Genomic DNA, 23,972 nt, shown 5'->3' on the forward strand with positions numbered 1-23,972 from the left:
TAACACACATCCTTATACTCTCCTTCACCTCTTTGCCATCCTCTCCTCCATTCCATCCTCCCTTCTTTCCATCCTCATCTTCCTCCATCCCTCTCTCAACCCTCTTCATCTCTTCCTCCTTTCCCTCCTTCCTCCCTCTTCATCACTTTCTCCTTCATCTCCCTTTCTTCCCTTCCCCACCTCCACCCCCATTATATCCCATTGGAAGTCTCCCCATTCATTAGCAGAGTAAGTCATAGAGAACTCCGATAGCCAGAGAGGATAAGGGGACAGCTTTGTGTGTCCCCCTGTCTTCTCCTCACCTGCACATTTCTGCTGTAGACCACAGAAAAAGGTATCACTGGGCTTGCTAAACATCCCACAGCCCACATTGCTGCCTACACCTTGCATTGCTGTGGGTTGCAAGAAGGCAACACTGAGCAATTAATGTGTTGCATTGGCTGTGCTATTTATCTTTCTCCATCTTGCCAGGATTTCCTGAAGAGTAGGAGAGATTCCCCATGCAGGAAACTCTCCAAATGCAGGAGAATTGGCAGATCTGCGATGTGGCAGTTTGCTTTGGGCCAGGTCACCTCCATAGAGTCAGGGTGAACATTAGGAACTAGCAGATAACTCCCTTGAATGTGCAGAAATATACAGGCAGGGGTGAGGGGGTGGATGGATAAAATGCTACCCAAAGGCAGAGCCAGAATAAAAGCAGTTGCTAGATTGCCTGGGTGCCTAAACTGACATACAGTGAATCCCACCAGGTAGAGGAGCTGGGGTTGGGGACAGGAGGAACAGTGTCTAATGGGCTGCACAAAAAGGGTAGAAGGTGGGAGAGTATGGATAGAAGGCAGATATTAGGAGAGGAAGGGGGGAAATGTCAAAAAAAAAAGGAAAAGGGCAAAAAAAAAGTTTAAAAAACAAAAAAGATGTAAAAACTACTTAAAACTATAAAAATTCACATTCAGGGCTGGTACCTAATAGGCATGTGCAGCACGAAAAAATTGGTTTTACTTTAAAATTCATTTTGTGGGTATCCTAATTAATTTCTTTAGTTTTAAAACAAAAAAAAACATTTTTAGTATGATTTTTCATTTGTCATTAAAGTCAATGAAGGAAGCATTACAGGTAATTTTCAGCCTATATTGGGCTCTAGAATAGGCATTTGCTAATTTATCTTAAAACTTGCGGAAAGAAATGAATAGAAAGGGGAAAGAACTCCAAGGTACCTAGAAAGACTGAGAAGAGTGGATAGTGCATCAAAAGTGGCATGAATATAGCCTACAACTCCATAAAGAGGCAAAGAGATACCAACATTGGCAGAAATTCACCAAGACACTGTGAGAGGAGGAAAGAAATAGAAAAAGAGGAAAGAACACCCCAAGTCTCCAAAAGAGGTTACCAGCAACAGTGCTATGAACCCTTGATGGCATCTCAAGTGCCAAACTGGCAGCAAAAGTGGCATTAGCATCCTAAGGCTGCATGAAAGGGGAAACAAAGCAGAAAAAGTGGCAGTAAAACTACCAAGGCAAGCACTGATAAAGGGGGCAAGCAGCATAAAGAGTGGCTTCAAGGCTTCAAAGCACCATGAAAGGTGCAAAGCAAAAATCTCTCCAGACTATCAAGGTATAGTTCTGGGGTATGAGAACAAGGCACGGTGGCAAAGGGAAATCCAAGGTGTAAACTCTGGGCACAGAAGCAAGGCTGAGTGACACACAGACCCCAAGGTACAGGGTGGAATTTAGATATTCCACCCTGTACCATTTAGAATGGATTTGCCAAATGTAAAGGTTATTATCATACTTACATATGACAATAGTTTTTCTAATTATTGTGAGACGGCTTTCCAGGAAAACAGTGAGGGCTGCTTTATTTAGAGACCATTTCCCACATCATTGAGCTGCCCTAAGCCTGTCCCATTTCCTGATTTTGCATGAAATCTCTGGCATTGGCTTCTTGGGCATCACTGTCGTGAGCCATGAGCAGCAGGTCAACGCACACCGCAAGATGCTCCACAGAGTAGGCCGTCAAGAGTTGCAGCTGTGTGGTCCAGGTTGGAGAAATTTGTAGACAGATGCGAGAAGCATTAATGCAGGCAGCCGCCACCACGGATGGACGGAAACCAAGAAAGGCATGGCCTTGCAGAGAAACCTCCAGGAAGTAGTGGGTGTACTTCTCCATGAAAGCCTTGGTTTTGGCCAGGCAGGAGATGGGCCACCCGTTGTGCAGGTCATTCTTGCTGACGGAGGCATTCTTGCTGATGGAGGCATTCTTGCTGACGGAGGCATTTCTCTATCACATTCAGCACATCAAAATGGTTTTATTGTGCATCTTTTTTTTTTTCTTGCACCAGTATTTTCTCCTTTAGAAAGAGGGATTTGGGGGCAAAAGAGTTCCCATATCCTGTACCTAAGCTCTGTCTGTTGTATTTCATCACTTAGTGATTTTGCATGAGCTCCCTCTTACTACTTTAACCTTTTATGACATTCAGTATAGCAATTGGTTTCTCTTGAGCATCTTTTATCTTGTACCAGCAGTTCTTCCTTTGAATGAGGGCTTTTTTTTAAGAAACCAGCCCAATTTAATCAAGCATACAACAGGATAGGAGAACCAGGCTGAGATTGTTGGAATAAAGGAAGAACCGTGGAACAGGTTTTGGGCTCTGGTAATGACAATTATTTTTTTTGCTTTCAAATGTTTGTTCTTGGGGCAAAACACCCCAGGATAACAAACCAAGAAGAGCGCAGGTATGGGAAGAACACCCCCAGGCTCCAAAAGAGGGCACCAGCAATATTAGGGAAGGTTGGCATATGACAGCAAGTTCTTTATGGTGATATGGCAACTGGGGGTGGTGGGGGGGGAGGTAGGTAAGTATGAGGCAGGAAGCAGATGGAAGGAAAAACTTTCACATTTTTGATTTGTGGAGAATACAACACAGTGGAAACAAATAGGGTGTGGAAACTATGCTGGGATCATTGCTGAGGGGTTAGAACAAAACAATAACTAAAATAGGTGGAGGGGAGAGGTTTTTTTCCAAAATTGTTCACCTCTTTTTCTGGACAAAAGCAAACACCCTAATACAACAAAGTAGTCGAAGAAATCCCGCTTCAGCTTACTAACAGGACTAATTTTTGGGTTCTTGCTGGCACTTCCGGTGCCAACCTGGCCAATTTTGAACACATTTACTTTACCTGTTCTGCGTTTCCATATCCCTGACATGATTGATTTTCTGTTGCTGGGTATGTGAAGATTTCAGTGATTTAATATTTCACAGTGGTATTGTAATGCTTACTGAATGTGTCAGTACCACGCTGATGTTTGGAGAACACGGAGAAACTGCTAGGATTGCAGTGAGTGTCACACTGTCTGCACTACTTCACAACACAGCCTGGTATGCTGCACGCTCTGCTCTGCCCTCAGTGCTCACTTATGCCCAGTTCCCACACTACCGACTGGTCAGGCATACAGAAAATCCCTAACAGCTTTTCAAGCAAATCTCTAGTCTGCCTTCAGTCACCAGAAAGCAAAAAGAACCGCAAGCAACACAATCTGCTCTGAGACACAGGTATTGTGATGCACCACTGCCTCTCTGCTTTCTTCTCTTGTGTGACTGGCACAGTAATGCTAGAAAATGGCCAGCAGCAAAAAACAGTCTAACTCAGAGCTTTCCAAACTGTGTGTCGGGACACTTAGTGTGTCGCCTGCAGTGTGCAGGTGTGTCGCGCAAGCCCTGTCAACTCTGATGCGAGTTTGGGCTTTTTTTTTCTAGAGATTCACTTTTTTTTTTCAGTTTATGGGTTGCTTATTATTGGGTGATTTTTGCTGTCAATCGCGTTTTTTTGGGAGGCTTGGTGGGTGGAATGAGCCCAGCCATCCTTGCATTGGCTGCTGCTGCCGATGAGGCCTGGCCATGAGGAGTACTGACTGCAAGCAGCAGTGTCTGGTGATCATGGAAGGGAGTGAAGCACTTAACTGGCAACAATCAAAAAGAAGAGGTACATGAGTGTGGGGGCCAGACATGTGCTGGGGAGAGAGAGATGAGTGAGTGGGGGGCAAACGTGCTGGGGGGACAGACATGTGCTTGAGGGGGAGAGATATGAGTGTGTGGGGGCCAGACATGTGCTGGGGGGAGGAGAGAGATGAGTGTGTGGGGGACAGACAATTTGTTTTATTATTGTTTCTCATAAATTATAACAATAACATGAATTTTGGAATATATATTTTTAATATAAATTTAAGGTTTTCATGAGATAGGTTGTGTCGTGAAACATTTTATTTATGTATATATTTAAGGAAACATACATAAATTGTCGAAATATGTTTCGTTCGTTTAACCTTTAACCTCTGGTTTACTAGTAGACTGAATTACTGTGTCCCGAAATTATGTTTGTCTAAAAAGTGTGTCACCAACATGAAAAGTTTGGAAAGCTCTGGTCTAACTAGATTCAGAGAGAGCTCAGAACACATGCCATCACACAGACAATGTCTTCAGAATGAATGCAAAGCAAATCTCTGACATACTCAATCTTCTAGATCAGCGTCACTGTATCCGGTTCACAGTGATAGGTCAGATTGACAAATTGCTGTGATATGTCATTCCTCTTGTCTCCTTTACAACATGCCTATCCTACCCTTCTCTGCTGACTGCCTGCTCTACACTGTGTATCAACTTGTAACTATTCAGAGGCACCTGCTGCATTTCTATGATTTTTTTTCTATGAACCCATTGATTATAATGGCTTATAGAAATCATTCTGTTTCAAACGCATGAAACCAATAGAATTTGTTTAATTCGTCGGGGCCCCCCTCAATTCGTTTTGGTGCTTCACGAAAGAAATGAATTAGCCATATTTGTTTTGTTTTTCAGTTTCATTTTTAACTAATTCACATGCCTATTGCCTAGGTTTTAGAAAACTTTTCTGCATCTGCCCAAATGAAAGGAAAGGACTTGAGTGCGTTCTGCACACCTTTCTGACTCCACTTTCTTTTATACAATTTATTTATTGAAATCCACGCCAATAATGGTCACAGGGTGCATCTCCATGGAGGGGTATGCTCAGGAGTAACACACAAAAATATTTTCTTCATGGAAAGGGTGGCAGGAACATGGAACAGCCTCTCAGAGGGAAGGTGGTAGAGGTAAAAACAGTAAATTCAAGAAAGCCTGGGATGAGCATAGAGGGATCCCTATTTTTTATTTATTTATTTTTATATTCCGGTTTACATTCAGGTACTGTAGGTATTTCCCTATTCCCCCCCCCCCCCCCCCCCCCAGAGGGCTTACAATCTAAGTTTTTGTACCTGAGGCAATGGAGGGTAAAATGATTTGCCTGCAGGACTTGAACCCTGGTCTCCTGGTTCGTAGCCCACTGCTCTAACCACTAGCCTATTCCTCGTCCCTTTGTAAAGAGTTGAGGGGAGAGCCAATGAATCAGCTCAGGTTTATGAAATTGGGCCGACTTATATGGGACCTTAAGGGCCTTATTTTACATCTTTTTCTATGTTTCTATATAGTGTGTGTCTACTTAAAAAATTGCTGTTTAATATTCATTAGCAGGGGTGATGATGACATCCTTGGAACCCCTTGGTAATCTATTGGAAGTTTGGAAGTTTCATCTTCGCAGCACCTTGAGTCATTTCCCGTTGCTCTTCAGGCCAAGAGTTTAATAGACTTGTGATGGGAAGAAGAGAAATTAAAAAAAACAAAAACAAAAAAATCACAGACAAATACAGGAGTAAGGTTAAAACTGGCTTAAACAGTGTTTTGTAATTTAAGGGGAAGGCATGTAATGGATTCTAAAAGCAAACGAGAAAAATTCCTAATTTGAACAAGGCTTTGTGCATGCCAGTGCTAACATTGGCTCTTATGTGTCCACCTTTTAGCATAGGCATCAATTTTATAGTTACTGTTTCACACATGATACACTGTGAAATCCCTAAAAGCTTGATTTACTGTTGGCAAAGCCCCTTTTGAAGTTAAGGCAATCCTTGGAGTATGCAGTCTTAGTTTGGGGTTTTTTGAAACTGCAAATCAGCAGGTAGTATTTATTTCCTGGCTTTTACCCATTTGAGAAAACTTCATTGAGCCATGATGAAAGAAGAACATTTTTTTCCCCAGAGTTGTTCTATTTTCCAAAGTCATCCTTTAAAAAATGTGTATAATGGGACCACTATGAATTCCATTTTAGCAAAAATATTTTAAAAGCACATTTTTTTCTCTTCCAACATTTGTCGTAACCAGTTTTTCCCAGCAGAATCCTGAACAAAGCTGCCTTGTTGTGGTGTAGCACACAGCAATGACAGTGGTAGCGTGTGCATTTTGTTTGCTAATTTTTTGGAGTTTAGCATTTTCTTTTATGGTACATTTCTTTTAAGGAAATGCAGAACGAAGGCCGTAGGCTAAATTAACTTGTCTGTTGGAAGAGTTCATTGCCTGTCTCTCCCAGAGGAGTACTGCAAGACTGCACAGAAAATGTGAACAGAACCCATATTGTAGTAGTAAAATCCCTATTATTTTCTGAGAATTGTTGGTGGATGATTCTACCACCTATCAATAATAAAATGATGTCAAAAAATATATTTTTTTATGCTATAGGCAGAGTTTATGCTAAGGGAAAACAGGCTGATCTGATCTGGTGGTTCAGTGGCAGTGCTATACATGGTCTTGAGGAAGGTCTATGGTTCCATTCTCAAGTTGGGTCGCCTGCACTCTTTGTCAGCCAGGAAGGAGTCATGGTCAAAGTCATGGACAACACCTGGTGACTGGATTTAGACCCCCATGATATTGCATGGCTCTTGGCCTCAGGACTGTTGCTGCATTGTCCAGACTAGGAACAGTGGGAGGGAAGGTCTATTAAAATAGGGGGAGGGGGAAGGACCCCCTGGGGAGTTGTGAATGAAAGCTCTTGGCACCTAGATCCCAGCACTGGTTCTAACTGAGCGGAAAGGATAAAGGAGGAACGATTAGGCCGAATTTAAAAAAAAAAAAAAAAGGAAAAATTTGTATTTTGTTTTTAATTCTATCTTTATTTTGTTCAGCTACATGGTTTCATGCATATACCAAATGAGGGAAAGGTTTGCTCTCCATTGTCAAGGAAATTATCGCATATATATATATATATATATATGTTTGTGGATGATTATATCTGTGTATCTATATTTCGTTCATACTGGTGCAAGTGTTGCAAGAGCAGCTTGTTTGACTGTTCTATTACATATCATGTTCTTGCCTCTGTAATGGTGTTTTAATTCTGTTTTCTTTGCTGCTTGCCCAACCAGAGCCTGGATATGATAGATGATGAGGTGAGACAATCAAGAGCGCTCTCTGTGGTTGGCTGTGTGTTTCATTGTGACAGTTAACTGTACTCACCACATTGTTCATTTCCTCACTACAGCTTAGAGCTCGCCTCCTTCCCATATGCAAAATAACATCCCATAAACATGATTTATACAAAATCTGTAATGTCCTGCAGAGTGTTAGACAAAGACTGGCTTGCTCTTTATTTATTTATTTAGGGATTTTTATATGCCGAACATATCGTATACACTTCACGTTCGGTTTAAATAAAAGTTGGACAAACCATTAATACTCTATCCCAAAAACACATCTTTAGCACACCTGGACATTATGGAATAATGCTCTCACTGCTGGAGATGGTTGAAATTATCTGAAGCAAAAGTGTGAACGGTGAAGAATAAAATGTGAGAAATGTCTGTTTCCTTGAAGTCACCTCTGAGTTTAATGTGAACATATTTAATGAAATGAAAAAAGGACAAAATTAGTCTGTTTTACTGACAGGAAGGCACAGTACTATCAAATGTCATTTTCTGTGCAGTAATTCTCCCAGGAATGTCTAGGGGGAACCTGTTTGCGGCTATGCAAATCTTGGGTGATATTCAGGAAACTAATATTACAGTGAATTTTTCTTTGCGGCTCTTTACTCTCAGGACATGCTGCATTACATCCGCATGAGGGGTGTTTTTTTCTCTAGTCGCCCTATCTTTTATGCATCATGCTGTAAACCAACAATTTGCAGTCATTTGTGGTCCGCTCCCTGGATTATGAAACGGATGTCTTTACTTCCCCCATGGTGATTGTTTGCCGTGTTTCCCAGAGCTGTAACTAGAGGCAGGCGAGAGGGGCAGCTCCCCAAGATAAAAAAAATAATAAAATGGAAATGCTAGCGTAGGCAGGCAGAGGGTGAAAAGCCAGAAAGAGTGCCTCCTCCTTCCTACCATCTGGATTGGGGGAAGGGGAGGGAGAGAGAAGCGTGCAGAGGGTGGAGGGGGGAGAAGAGCAGGGAGAAGTGTCTGGGGGAGGGATGGAGCTACAAATGCACACACCTTCTCTGGGCGCTAATGTGCCTTGCTATAACTTAGCTGTTTCCCATTTTAATAGTGCACTTGTCTCTATTTTATTTTATATTTCTGTGTTTCAGTTGGTGTTGTGCATCCCTTGCATTTCAAATGATTCATTTATTTTGCACATTGCCATGGCAGCTCCATACTGAAAGAGCTGCTGTTATATTTTGAGTCAAAGGAATTTTAAAACATTTTTGTGAAAATGCAAAATATTTTGAATGTGTAGAACCACAGTGCCGTTTTGGGGGTGATACTATGGTCTTTGTCAGTACAGTGTGAAGGAAATATGGTATTTCAATTACATTATGTACATCTGTCTAATATGCAGAAGAGAGGAGATTGTATTCTAGCATATCCTAATGTAATGCTGACCTTGATTATAATCCACAATGGAGCATTTGGCACATGGGATGCATCCTTAATTGTAATTCTTTATTTCCAGGAAATGCCCATAGCAGCAAGTTAATTGGAAGATTCCTCCAATCTCAATTTGTTTTTGTAAGAACAAAATAAATAATACATTTGTATATTAAAATTGCCCATCCCAATCATCTCCCCCTCCCCCCAAAAAAGCTGGAGCTTACATAGTGAAAATAACTTTGTTTAGGGCATGAACTGGTGGATTTTTCACTTTCTGCCTGCCAACCCCTCTATACTATTCTGCAATTTCAAGTTTGAGAAATGATTGCCTAGGAAAAAAAAAAACACCCTTGGTGAAATGCATGAAAATCAATGGAAAATTATGATGTTGGCTTATAGGTAAATGACAGATTTCCGGCATGGGTAGTATAACTGCTCAGCTTGAATGCCTTACCTTTCAGCAATAATTCCTTCTTTTGGGCTTCACTGTAGGATTCACCCAATGAGTAAACATACTGCCCTATCATTTCTTTGAGCTAACACAATGGGTCAGTCTTGTGTATGTAGCCATCGCTAGAATCCCGAATGTATTTTATCTCTGTAAAATTTGTTTGTAAGATGCATGTTGTACACCACAGACTGCCGTATAGGTTTGCTGTGTTAATGATACTACAGCCCGTTCTCCTCACAGATCCTGGATGACGGCCAGTCGCCCAAACACACTCACTGGCAGAATCGTTCTGTTCCGGAGTGGAGTACACAGCAGGTGTCCCACTGGTTAATGGGACTGAACCTGGAACAATATGCACCCGAATTCGCTGCCCAGGGTATTAATGGTGAGCAGCTTCTCCAATTGGATGGAAGTAAGCTAAAGGTAAAGAACTTACTAGACATTATCACTTCTGAACTATTTTGTGCAAGGTAGATGATGGTACATTAAGGATCAGTTGGGCCCATCCAGTCTGCCCAGTGGCCTTCCTATCTGGTTCTCTACCGCTTTGGGTATGTGAGCATGTGAATTCCTATAATTAAACCAACACCAGTCCCTGCCCTCCCCAGTTTCTCAACCCTGGTCCTACCACTTCCCTCTGTGTCTGTCCCAGGAGTATCTAAATTCTAGTTCTGTGCTGGCCACCCCATTTCTGATGATAGGCTGTTACAGGCCTGGTTGTCTTCCTCTTTGATGCTTCCAAGACTCATACGTACTCCAGCACCCAGGGCTTCTCCCATGTCCTTATCCCAGGTGCGCTTTGAAATACTCCAAACAGAAACCTAAACAAACAAGACTGTTGTCTGAATCATCCAGCCACCCTGTCTTGGTTGATATTAGGATTATAACTATGGCTGCTATGTGCAGGTTACCCTAGTGGTTTTGAAAGCCCGATGCAGCCATGCTACCTCGCTCATAATAGACTTTTATTCTCCCTCTGGCCCTCTAAAGTTCCATATGACCAAAAAACACCCAAGTCCCATCCCTCACTTATTCTGTCAATTACCTTATCCCTCCCCCTCCCCCTTACTCTTACCACCGTCAGTCCCAAGCGTGTCTTAATCCTGACACAATTCGTTTGTCAGTACCTCTGCCACATATTGCAGAGGTACTGACAATTGCAGGCATCTATCACCCTATCTGTAAAAATTAATTTGCTCATGCTTCCTCTGAACTTTCCTCCCTTGTCTTTGAATTTCCTTTTTCAATGGAAAATGTCACCTTCTCCTACCTTACTAAAGCCTGTTAAATATTTGAATGCTTCTGTTGTAATCTCTCCCCTCCCCCCACCGCCATCAAGTTTAGCTGGCTGGAATTACAGCTCTTTGCAGCCATAAACTGTTCTGCCTGTGCTAAAAATCAGGATTTCCTACTTGAAATACTTTTATGGATATTACTGAATAGATGAGTATCTCAGTAGGGTGTTGGTGGTAGAGCAGAATGTTGCTGAATTAGATACTTTTTCTTGTTTTAAAGTTATGTGAAATGGCACTGGGCAATGGGTCTTTGTTATTGAATGTTCTGTTCAGCATTGGCTGCACAATCTTTTGCTGTGAAATATGTGTGGACAGTTTTTAGACAAAAGCTGTGAAAGAGGTTTTTAAAAAGTGCATAAATCAAATAATGCCGATCCTCCACTGGTTAAAAAATTATACTACTGAAAGATAGGTTTTCTATGTGATTTTCTTTTTCTCCCCAGCAGCCTCTGCTGCACCCTAGCTGCCAGGGCCAACTGGGGCAGATGTCTTCCCTCCTTCCTTCCCTGGCCGGACTTCACCCTGTATTATTATTTTTAAAATTAAATAAAAAGCTCCCTTGCAGTGCCCCTGAGTGCCTGGAGGCAATTATGTTCCTCACTTAGATGATAATTTTAAAGCATTACACGCACACATTGACATGCAAGTGGAGCTACACTGGAATTTTAAATCATGCTCCTAATTTTAAAAGGTTACTCAAGAAAACCTACTTCACATATTTTCCATAGTACTTTGCTGCGCAGGTAATTGAATTTTAAAATATGCATGAGTTTTAACAATTAGTCCACCAGTTTGCCCATTCTCAAAGTCATCTAGACCCCTCTAGTTCTTCATCCTGCACACACACCCCCCCCCCATCCCCCCGAGGTGACCTGGACCCTCACCCTGTCATGTCAAACCCTAAAATGCGAGATCTGCAGACTTGCTCCTCAGGACCAACAGTAAAGTTAACGCTGCTAACAAGCTGCCGCGCGCTGCGGCCTCCGGTTTTAAAATATGGAGTTACATGCATCACAGTTGGCCCTGCCGTGGAACGCTCGTGACACGCCCCCTTTCCACCTCCTCGTTTCTTACGTGCGCACATGTGGCCCCCAGACACGCATACGTGGGCATTTTAGCGTGAGCAGCACTTTTAAAATCACCTCCATAGGAGGGTTGAATAGGTTCTAATTGTGATGCCATTTGTAACTTCCTAGACAATGTGTGACCCAGTCTGCTCAACACATTAACATAGTAAATGACAGCAGGTAAAGATGAATATTGCCTGTCCAGCCTGCCCAGGAAGGTGTTCTTACAGTTGTAACTGCTGCTTCATGCAGGTTACCCTAGTGCTTCATTTGCATCCTCTTGCCACTAGGGATCTTCTGTGTTTATCCAAAGCCCTTTTGAATTCCATTACCAGGTTTTGTCTTCACCTCCTCGGAAGAGCATTCCTTGCATCCATGAAAGAGCATTCCTTGCATCCACCACCCTTTCCATGAAAAAATGTTTCCTGATGTTACTGCTGAGTCTACCCCCACCAGAGCTTTTTGTCACACCCCTAGCTCCACAACTTCCTTTCCATTGGAAAAGATTTGTTTCAGGTGCATTTTTAATATCATTCAAGTGAGTGCAGGGACCAGGGACAGTGGCCCAGTGGCAGGATGCTGGCAGGAGCTGGCAGTGAGGTAGAGGGTAGTGAGCACAGGACCCCCCCGGAGGAGTGGGGAAGGGGAGAGAGAGAGTCCCAGCCATTGCACAACAGGCTCCAAAGGATGAGATTTGGGGGCATTTGTTGTGACATTTTTGTTTAGAGCGGGGGGGAGGTGGGAAAATTGGTGAAATAATGTGGTTGCCACAAATTGAAGGCTCATGGCACCAAAGCTTTGACACCCCCATCCACGCAGATCGTAAATGTCTGTGAATGAAACTAGGGCAGGATCCAATTTGTCTGGAAGCTCAAGGTAGGAGGAAGATGAGCCAGTCCAAACAGCAATTTGAGCGTGAGAGATTATGTTTGCTGGCATTGCTGCCACCATATGAGTTACAGAAGGGCAACGTAAAGTCTTTATGAAAAATAAGTTTGAAAAGCCGTACTCCTTACAGAAGTCGTTCCAAATACTTTTTTTTTTTGTGAACACTGTAATGCCACAGCCGAATGCAAGCCCGTCTGCATCATCCCCCCCACAAGTGTCCCCACTGTTCCTTAACTGTACAAGCAGACGGACAGACGTAGGCGCCAAAGTCCGGCCATCTGCACTGTCCCTTCAGTGAAGCACGGATCAGATGGACAGACACAGTCTCTCCCCCCTAATGCGTTCTTTACTGCTGCCACAGCAGAACCCATAATAATGGCTTTTGGCGGTCACGTTTTTAAGCAGTGCTACTGACTTAGGCGTATTTTATACAGATATTGCAGTGCGCACAAGGTACAGCTTCCCGATCTGTTTTTAAAGTATTTGCCAGCGCTGGTACATTTTCTGAAACCGTTTCACACCGTGGCAGCCATGGAACACCCCAGCTTAGGGTTGGTCCCGTCCCACAGGCCAGAGCAGCTGAAGCAGTAGGGATGTTTAGAACCAGTGACACGGTTACTGGTTAGCAAGCAGAGTGGTGGAAGGAAAGATAAAAATCTCTTCTGGCACAGATGATGGTATCCTGTCAGCTTCCATAGCAACTGAGAAACCGCTGCGTCTCAAAGGAGTTCTAAATTCTGCCTTTTCCCAGGTACATAAATATCTCTATTAGCTTAAAATGGTTTGAAGCGAAAGTGAGAGAGAGAGAGAGAGAAATCCAGGGGCTGGAGGGAGCAGTACTGAGTTTGGGTAAGAGATGGGGGGGAGGGGGGGGGAGGGGGGGGAGGAGGGGGAGGAAAGCAGGAAAAGGAGGAAGAGTTAAAAGGATGAGAAAAAAAGATATGAAAGGGAAAGAACAAAAGGATAGTAGGAGAGGGAGGCACCATTGTGTAAATTATTCACCTGTCTGGTACCTAGACTTAAAGCTTCCTTTCCAAATTGTAGGAAAAGGCATGTTTTAGATCAGTTTTGTCAAACTTCTCCCCCAGATCACCACAAAACAAATTGCCATCATTCCGGGGGGGATTTTCACCTTAAAAGAAGCAGTTAAGGGTCATGAGGTCTGTGAAAATGCACAGAACTTTGCATTCCCGAGGGAAGAGGAAACCTTCGGATCTCACGCCCTGTGATGAACAGCGGTGGGTTAGGTGTAATATAAATAGTTTCTGTAAATAAGTTATACCCAGTGGGACCTGCAAGTGAGGGGGAGACACCTGAGCAAGCAAGAAAGCTGAAGGCAGCAAAAGCATCGCTATTATGGGCATCATCGCCATTATGCATGCAACTCGTGGTTTCCGTGATTATATTTATACAGAAAAGCATGCAGCCTATGCTGGGGACACGGTAGCATAAAAATGAGTCAATTAGCATGGGAGTCAGCCTTTCCTGTGTGCTGCTTGTATCCAGCATGGGCTTTTCTGGACGAGGTGTCTGATAACAGTCATATAAAGATGTGGCAAATGTGCAGTGTTTATGTTCCTGTTGCATTCTTCACATTTAATGAAAAAAGGGAGCTGTCCTGCAGAGTGAACATTTTGCACTATTCCTAACTTGCCCCTTGAATTGCTTATTTATACGGGGGGTGCAGCTTGAAGCTTCAGACTTTGGGGGGGGGGGGAGGGAGTAAGTTAAACGTTTCAGGAGAAACAGGCAGAGATGGCGATGGGAGCTGTGTCCTAAAGTACTGAACTAGCAATACAAGCTAATTAGTAGGGGTGTGCATTCGGATTGACCGCATTAGTAAAACGCAACTCATATTTTTTTTTTACTTAAAAAATTGATTCGACATAAACGATCGGATTTCCCACATATCGAACATAGATATGTTCGATATGTGGGAAATCGCGATTGTTGAGCCAAAATAAAAATATAAACCCCCTCACCCTCCTTAATCCCCCCCCCCCCCCGACTTACCACAACTCCCTGGTGATGGAGCGAGGAGTGAGGACGCCATTTCTGCAATCCTTGGCGAGAAGCATGTGACGTCGGCGGCACGTGGAGTGACGCGGCGCCACGTGATTCCCGGCGAGTTCGCGCCGGACGGCTCGTTCGGCCCAAAAAGAACTTTTGGCCAGCTTGGGGGGGTCAGGAGGCCCCCCCAAGCTGGCCAAAAGTTCTTTTTGGGCCGAACGAGCCGTCCGGCGCGAACGAGCCGGGAATCACGTGACGCCGCGTCACTCGACGTGCCCCCGACGTCACATGCTTCTCGCCAAGGATTGCAGAAATGACGTCCTCACTCCTCGCTCGATCACCAGGGAGTTGTGGTAAGTCTGGGGGGGGGATTAAGGAGGGTGAGGGGGTTTAAATTTTTTTTTTGCACATATGTACATATACCCAACTCATTGGATTTTTTTTATGTCCATATTGGCCGCAAGTGGGACCCCCTTTCGGACATAAAAAATATGAACATAAAATTTTGCTCTGCACATCCCTACTAATTAGGCCTGGCAGAGGTCAGCAGTAGTGCATGCTGAAATGGGATTTTATAGATATACAATTCCATATTTATAGATATATAAAATCCCATTTCAGTGTGTGCTGCTGCCAACCTGATTTTTCTCTACTTTATAATCCCTTCCCCAGGCAGAATACTCTGCCGATAAAGGATCCCCATGCTGCCTGTGAGGGGGGGAGGAGGGATGTCCTCTCAGATGCTAAAGGCCTCTCGGTGCCATTCCTTCGCCAGCAGGGGTCACTGCAGTAGCAGCAGCCACCTTCCTTCCTCAGCCAGTGCTCCAGCGTCGAGCCACAGGGGCAGGTCCAGGATATTTTCGGGGGGGGGGGGGAGGTATTTTCCAGCACATTTGAAATAAAAAGGAGCTCTGCCCATTTCAGAGTTACTCCGTACAAAATAAAAGTGCCGCTTTCGCTACACTGATTATAGCAGAGAGCGTTTGCTGTCATCAGACCGAGTTTGGAGGGACAAGCTCTCTCCAGTGAGGCAGATCAGCATCCTCAGCTAGGCTTTAACAGGACGTGCTGGAGTTTTGACTTTGTGAGCCGTACCATGTATTGTGTTTCTAGCAGTGACCAGGATAACTGCTTTGGGAGACGCACCATGGCCACTTCTTCACCAAATGCTGTTACTCTGTCCATGAATCTAATATTAGTTGCTGCCTGACTGTAATGAATGTTTCTGTGATATTTGAGGTTTCTGTCAGCTGAATGAAGAGGTCATTGTTTGTTAGCAAATTCAGATCTCTTTGTTTCCTAAACTATTTCTTTCAGCTTTCTCTCACCTTTTTAGATCCTTTTTCTCCATGGATTTACACTGCTCTTCTGTCTGTCTTCATGCCTAGGCCCTCGGTGTTACGTCGTCCCAGGATAGAGCGGTCATTAAAAAAAAACTCAAGGACTTAAGGCTGTTGCTGGAGAAAGCACGCAAAGCACAAGAGAAACTGGAGAAGCAGAGGGAAAAACTGAGGAAAAAGGAAGAAGAGCAACAGCAGAGGAAGGCCAAAAAAGCACAGAAACCTTCCCTGGAGTCCACAGACAGCACCAATGAGTAGAAGGTGCACAGACATACTCGCACCATGAGCAGAGAGCAGAATTTTCACCCTTGCTGATTAATTATGAAAAAAAAAAATTGCAAGTTTCACCTCTGTTTTTCATCCCAAACACACAGAAGCATCTCATAAATGATTCGTTGATTTTGCATAATTTTTCCACAAGAGTCCCACGCCCCTGCGTCTTTGCACAGAGAAATTTCCCTGGTTTTCACTGCGGAAAACTTCACCTTCAACCCCTGCAGAAAAGTTTTCCAGAAAAGCAAGAAAGTGGCAAATTCTCCCCATGTTCCTCATGAAGCAAGAAAGTTTGCATTTTGCACACACCCTTCCCACTGAACAGTAATGACCCTGAAGATCCACCTCGGTGATTCGAACATATCAGTGAAAGAAGCTCAGGCTGCCCCTGGTAATCCCCACGTGTAGGAGCCACATTTTGAAAATGGTTTGGGGTGCTGGACGCAACAGAAATTATAGCATCCTGTGCCCCTCTGACCCACCTCCCCCCTCCCCAAGCAAAAAAGATAAAAGACGAGCCTTGTGACTGTCCAGCCTATGTTTAGAAGTCCAGATAATGCAGATATGGAGAAGACACATGTGGCCAAAACAAAAGGTAGCTAAGCACTCAAAATCCCACCAGTCAGATTCCATGCCAAAGTCAGCCCCATGCCTGCAGAGTTAGACCCCCAATACCCCACAACCTGCATGCTCTGAACCCTGGCAGCTCAGCAGTCGGCATCTCCCCAGCTCCAGAACCACAGATGCATGGGGTGCTTCCCGCCTTCAGCGTGGACACCTCAGAGAGAGCTGCTGTTTCCGATGGAAGAGAACAGGGGAACAGTTTTTCTTTGTGAATAAGGGGGACTGTGTTCCCTTCCTTTTCCCTTCAGTTCAGGCCCTGACTACAGAACCCTCTCAGTATCAGAGCTGCCAAGGGGGAACAATCTTTGAAAGATTTTAAACCCATAGTATTGCATGGCACCACAACCTCCCCCCAACCACCACAATCTTCCCCATCCTTCCAGCAAAATACCTCATTTAACCCAGTGATTGCAGGGCTGGAATAAAAGGGCAGATACTACCTGCCCCTACCCTTGAACCACCCCAGCTAGGACAGAAATCTTCACCAAACAATTTGGATCTGTGCTCTCTGTCTCTGCTTGCTTTTGACTTTCTCTTAATTTCCTCCCTGCTTCATCATTCCCTTTCTTGTAAAACCTGGTTTTCAGTCTTCTTTGTTTTATTTTTCCTCCTTGTGTATATCTTTATATCCACTGCTTTCACTCTGCAACTCCTTTCTCACTTCCTTCTAGTCTTACCCCTCCTGTCACTTCCATCCCTCTCCTGACCCCTCCTTTCCTATTCCCACTATTGTGATCTCCTCTTTTCTTAAATATCAGCCCCCTCCTCCTGCTCTGTGCACCTCCTTTCCCAGTCCTCTTCACCTCTTTCTCTCCCCTTGCCTAACCTCTTATCCCAGCTCCTCTTATTACGGCCCATTTTATCCCTCACAGCTTGTATCCCCTTGTCTCAGCAGATTTCCTCTTCTCACAGCCCATGTCCCCTCTTTCAGCTCCTCTCCCAGCCTCTTTCACCCTCAGAGCCTGTGTCTACTCCACTCCCTCCCACAGCTTCCCTATAACTCCGCTCTACTCCTCTTCTCTCCCTGCCTTCTTTCCATCCCTCTCCCAGATCCTCACACCAGTATTGTCTTTCCCAGTCAGTATCTCCTTTTGCAACCAATCATCCCATCCCCCAGTCAGCATTCCCTCTTCCCATCTCACAGCAGTTCTGTCAGCTTTTCTACCCATCCCCCTCCCGAGTTCCTCTGTCCCTCTTTCCAAGTACCTCTGTCAGCAGCTCTCCCCATCTGCACTGCACCTCAAGGCAGACCAAATGAAGGAAGCCTGCTTGTCCTGCACTGCTGCTGGTCTCTGGTCCCTCTGCTGCCCATTGCTCACATTCCCTAGCGATCCGATAAGCTGCAGAGGAGAGAGGCACAAGTGCTTCTTGCCTGCCCTGCCCTGTGGCTGTGCAACGCAGAACTCTAAGTTTCTAGTCAGGCATGCAGGAGAGAATTTGGGAGGTGCTCGAGAACCTACAGACCTAGCACCTGTGCCCCCTTGCACTGATCCCACTGAAACACAGGGGGAACTGTAGACACAGCAGAGAGGATCACATCTAGCAGGAAGAGCTAGAGGAGCAGAATAGGGATTTTAATTTTATTCTACCGAACCAGCCCAAACTGTGTGTGTTTTTTTTTTTTATTTCTATCGAATCAAGAATAGTACAGAACTTAAAAAGACATCATCTTTTGACTTTAATTTTTATAACTTCAGATGTGTCATTTTGTGCTCACTGTGCTTTGTAATGTTATATTGAAACCAGAATGGCACCGCTCTATATGTTCAATTTTTTGTGAAGGTTAAACAGATCTATCCGTGGTAGTGCATACAAGTGAGCAAACTGAAGTTCTCCACAGCAGAGCTGATATGCCTTTAACTGAAATCCTAACTTTTTGTGTCAGCTACAAAATTCGACCCTTCTCTACTGGAATAAGAACAGGCATCTGCAGATCAGCAGTGCAATGACGAAATCTGGAGGCCCGCAGTCAAATCTCCGCACTATGACCTTGAACCACCCAGTCACTCTTCTTATGCCTAATTAATGTTTCTTTCCTTATTTTCTTTCTTTGGCTTTATTCTTGTGCCTAATGATTCTTCACAGTGTTTTGGGAAGCCCTACTTGTACCTGTGAGATGAAATTCCTTTTGTAAGTACAGAAATTAAATGTTTACCTGCAGAAATCACAAACGGATAATGGTTATCATGGAGCCTGAAGGTGATTATCCCATTGCTGTCCAACCAAGACTTGAACATCTGTCACTGCAGCAGGGCAGCACAATTTTAGGGCAGTAGGACCGCACGCACTCCTCAGCTGCATGCCCTTTTTATTCAGTTTTGCCACATTGTTATTGACTCATTGTGAACTGAACGATAGCATCCCCAGAGCACAGTGCACCATTTCTTCGGTCCGTGCCTCTATAAAACTGATTCAGAAGGCAGTCATCTCAGAACTGATATAAAACTAGGATCTGCTCAGTTAAAAAAAAAAAAAAAACCACTGTTGTGTAAAAGTGTAAGAAGACACTTGAATACATGGAGACAAGTACTGCAGTGAGTAGAGCTGCAGCGGCTTGGGTTTCTTTCAAACCTGGCTTTAGGTGAGTCCTCCAGAGCATTGACCGTTTTCCTTAACATTTACGTACAGCACATAATGTCTTGGGCTCCACTTAAATCCTTTTTTTGGAAGCTTTTATATTTGATTCCAAAGCACTGTGTAGAGGTCTTTAAAGAAAAAAAAAACAAAGATGGTGGCCGCCATTGAAATCCAAAGATTTGTCTTAACTATTTCTTTTCTTCAAAATTGGGATCTAATTTTTGAATTTCAGAAAGAGATTCACCTGCATGTTCCAAAAAGAATAATTGAAGGGAAAAAAAAAAACAAAAACCTGCCAGCTTACGCCTAACTTCAGCACTTACTTGGCAAGGGGAAGCTTTTAAGGATTACAGCTCAAATGAATTCAGCGTCACTTCCCTGTGGCCAGCACATTGAGAGAGAAACATTACCAAAAGCAAAATATCTTTTGTTACTGTGCACCAGCCACTGGGGTGCAGAATAACTCCACTCTGCTTTCATTTTAGAGACAGCAAGTAACATTTCTTGATGGAGATGCTTTCTGCATTGATGGACTTGCTTTACCAATTAAGCTGTCAACGTAGCAGGGCAAAAGAGAAAAAGCTTACTTGTTTGTAAAGGTTACAATTTTGAATTTCTTGCCCTTTTTTTCAGTCTCTGCTTATTGTACAGAAAAGTGTTGAGCAATTAATTTTCAGGTTTACCATATGCATTGACGTGTTCCTTGCTAATCAGACATGCCACATGTTTAGTTTCAATGCCAATAATGAAACTACGTATGCTAGACAAGAGGTTCTTGTCTAGTATGCACTTCTGGTTGTTTTTGTTTTCTCAGCTTGTTGTATCAAATTATTTTTTCTGCCAGTTAGATGTTGGTGTTTTTCCCACCATGTTGTTTTTAATAGCAAATCCAATTTGTTTACAATTCTCTCACTATATACTTTCATGGCCTACTTCCATTTTTTTTTTCTGGGCTGCATTTCTTGAAGGAAATTTTTTTTTTTTGTACATAAAGGCTTTGCTGACTTGGGGATTGATGGTATGGCACAGGGTTTCAAGCTAGTCCTTAGAAATGTTTTTATACTGACACGGGAAGCCTCCTACATTCCTGCGCCCACTCTGCAGAATGTCTCTGGCTAAATTTCCTATGCCCATGCAGACGTCATACACTTCAAATTCATGCTGACTACTTTCCAGTATGCTATTGTACTTGACAAACAAGACTACTTTGTCCATTTGACAAACTCTTTTATATCCAGCTCTTGCTGTCTCTTTGCCACTCTCAGTTCCCTCCTCATACTTCCCTCGCCTCCCCTTCTCTCTCTGCCCAGGCTGGCTGACTACTTGCATGACAAGATTCACAAAATTAGTCTTGAGTTCTCAACTATTTCACCTTTATCTGCCTCTCTCCCACTTCTTTCCTCAACCCTTCCCCTAGCTTCCGCCACTCTCTTCTCCTTTCCTGAAGGTTATATTGGATGGAAACTGCTCGTCTTCTCGCTTCCTCCAAACTCCTCTGACCCTGGCCCCACCCGATTCCTCAACTCCATCTCCACTGCAGTCATCCCTTCCATCTGTCACATCCTCAATCTGTCATTCTCCGCCGCCACTGTTCCTGCTGCCTTCAAACGTGCTGTAATCATACTCTCTTTAAAAAAAAAAATTAAAAAAAAAAATTCCTCACTGGATCCCGTCTCCATTCTCCCTTTGGCCTCCAAACTACTTGAATGTGCTGTTCACCGCCGCTGTCTTTACTGTCTTAGCTCTCAAGCCATTCTTGATCCACTCCAGTCTGGTTTTCGCCCTCTACATTCAACTGAAGCAGCCCTTGCCAAAGTTTTCAGTGACTTGTTTATGGCTAAAGCCATAAACAAGTCTGTCCTTATCCTCCTTGACCTGTCTGTTGCTTTTGACACTGTTGATCACCATCTACTCCTTGATACTCTGTTCTCGTGTGAATTTCGAGAGACTGTCCTGTCTTACCTCTCCCCTTGTACTTTTAACCTTTCCTCTGGTGGTTCCATCTCTACTGCCATTCCACTACCAGTTGGGCCCTCTTCTCTTCTCACTATATACTAATACCCTTGGTGCTCTGATTTCTTCTCATGGCTTTCAGTACCATTTTTATGATGACGAGTCCCATATCTACTTTTGCACACCAGAAATTTCACCAGAATCCAGTCCCGGATCTCAACCTGCTTGTCTGACACTGCTGCTGCCGCCACCTTAAACTCACTATGGCCAAGATGGAGCTCCTTATCTTCCCCCCAAGCCCACCTCCCCTCTTCTTTCTTTCTCTGTTTCTGTACATAACACAGACATCATCCTGGTCCCATTAGCCCGTAACCTTGGAGTCCTCTTCAATTCCTCTCTCTCTCCTTCTCTACGCATATCCAAAACACTGCTAAAATGTGTTGTTTGTTTCTTTATAACATTGCCAAAATCTGTCCTTTCCTTTCTGAACACACCAGCAGAACCCACTCTTTCATCTCCTCCTGCTTAGACTACTGCAACCTGCTCCTCACAGGTCTCCCGGCATGCCATCTCTCTCCACTGCAATCTGTCTTAAATTCAGCTGCTCAACTTATATTTCACCAAAGTCGCTATGCTCACATAATCCCTTTTCTGAAGTCACTGCATTGGCTCCTATCCACTCCCGCATACAGTTGAAGCTCCTCGTTCTCATCTACAAGTGCCTTCAATCTGCAGCACCTCGTTACCTCTCTTCTCTTACCTCTCTCTACTCCCCTTCTTGTGCACTCCGCTCATCGGATAAGTCACTCCTATCTGTGCCCTTCTCCTCTGCTGCCAGTTCCAGACTCCGTGCTTTCTACCTGGCTGCGCCGTGTGCTTGGAATAGTCTTTCTGGACTGGTGCGTCATGATCCCTCTTTCCATGTTTAAATCCCATCTAATGGCCCACGTTTTTTAAACCGCTTTTAAATCTCATGCCTGATTGTTTGCTTTTAGTCTTGTTAACTAACTTTCTTTTCTTTTTAACCACTGTCTTGATTTATGACAGTGTTTCCCAAACCGCTCCTGAAGGCACACCTAGCCAGTCAGGTTTTCAGGATATCCATTATGAATATTTATTTATTATTTATTTAAGGTTTTTTTATACCGGCATTCAAGAACTCGTTCTCATCATGTCGGTTTACAGAAAAACAGGGGTGCAAAAATATAATATTTTTATAATATATATTATATTATAATACATATAATATATATTATAATTTTTATAATATATAAAAATATAATATAAAAAAATATGTATGAAACAGATTTGAATATATTGGAGACTCAAGGGTATGGCAATCTATTTCATGCATTTTCATTGTGGCAATCCTGAAAACCTGACTGGCTAGGTGTGCCTCCAGGAGAAGGATGGGAAACAGTCATAAATCAAGACAGTGGTTAAAAAAAAAAGAAAGTTAGTTAACACGAAAAGCAAACAATCAGGCATGAGATTTAAAAGCGGTTTAAAAAAGGTTGGGCTTTAAATGGGATTTAAGCATGGAAAGAGGGATCATGACGCACCAGTCCAGGAAGACTATTCCAAGCACACGGCGCAGCCAGGTAGAAAGCACGGAGTCTGGAATTGGTAGCCGAGGAGAAGGGCACAGATAAGAATGACTTATCCGAAGAGTGGAGGTAACGAGGAGGGGCGTGGAGAGGTAGTGAGGTGCTGCAGAGTGTGAAGGCATTTGTAGATGAGAAAGAGGAGCTTCAACTATATGCGGGAGTGGATAGGGAGCCAATGCATTATGAATATGTATGAAATAGATTTGCATACATTGAAGACGCAATCTATTTCATGTATATTCATTGGGGCAATCCTAAAAACCTGACTGGCTAAGTGTGCCTCCAGGAGAAGGTTGGGAAACACTGCTTTATGAAAAACTCCCAAGTCTCTTGTCCTGTATGTTTGTCATATTAGACTGTAAGCTCTATTGAGCAGGGACTGTCTTTTTATATTTTGTACAGCGCTGCGTATGTCATGTAGCACTATAGAAATGTTAAGTAGTAGTAGTAGGAAGCACTTCTCCCCTGAAGTGAAGCTTTCCTTCTATGTTACACATACTCTATGGAGTAACAAGCCCATATATATATATATATATAAACTTGTTACTCTATAAAGTATATTAATTATACAGCGATCTTGTGGGGGGAGGAAGTGGTGTATATCACAAAAAAGAATCAGAACAGAAAAATAGGCTATAACATTTTGGTATTTTGAGTAGGCTTTTTTTTTTTCATATTTGTGTGTGCCACCAGTAAACAAAGAAAAGGGGACCAGTATTTTAAACAAAAAAGAGAAATGCTGTACATAAGTAAAGACCACTTATTGAGGAATGCTTTTTTATTGCAGTAAGTAAAGATTTCTAATAAACCCCAGAAAGCTGTCCTATAGACCTGGTGATACTAGTGCTTGGCCAGTTTGTGACCCAATGTTTTGATAATAAAGATGCAACAAGCTGGAGAAAGACAGTACCTGGAATAAACTGGGCATATGTTCAACAGTAAAAGCACTGAATCTATTATTTTCTTTAAGTTATGACTCTATCTATGATCATTTTCTTGATCGATGTATATAATAGAAAAGTCTGTTCATGTTACTGCAGCTGTACAATTTGTACTATTTTTTTTTCCTAAGGGGACCATTGTGTTATTGTTTTCTGTAGCTTGATTTTGCATTCCTGCTGTTTTGACAGATGTGCAACCAAAACTGTTCCTAGTCAGGTTATTTCCATGTCCCAGTAGCC

The 23,972-nt window shown here is 43.3% G+C and overlaps 1 protein-coding gene across 10 annotated transcripts in view; it reads left to right on the forward strand.

Moving 5' to 3' along the window:
* The window catches only part of PPP1R9A (protein phosphatase 1 regulatory subunit 9A), a 541,608-nt gene extending 522,431 nt beyond the window's left edge, over positions 1-19,177 (forward strand). For 6 of the 10 annotated variants that reach the window (XM_029588910.1, XM_029588913.1, XM_029588915.1 and 3 more), the window contains 3 exons: positions 7,264-7,287; positions 9,398-9,580; positions 15,806-19,177. In XM_029588910.1, the coding sequence (XP_029444770.1) occupies positions 7,264-7,287; positions 9,398-9,580; positions 15,806-16,015 (417 nt within the window). In that variant the 3' untranslated portion in view covers positions 16,016-19,177. The remainder of the gene's footprint in view (positions 1-7,263; positions 7,288-9,397; positions 9,581-15,805) is intronic. The other 4 variants (XM_029588912.1, XM_029588917.1, XM_029588919.1 and 1 more) reach the window with 1 other exon arrangement.
* The last annotated feature ends 4,795 nt before the right edge of the window (positions 19,178-23,972 follow it).

Source organism: Rhinatrema bivittatum, chromosome 2 (genome assembly GCF_901001135.1).
Source record: "Rhinatrema bivittatum chromosome 2, aRhiBiv1.1, whole genome shotgun sequence".
Lineage (NCBI taxonomy): Eukaryota > Metazoa > Chordata > Amphibia > Gymnophiona > Rhinatrematidae > Rhinatrema > Rhinatrema bivittatum.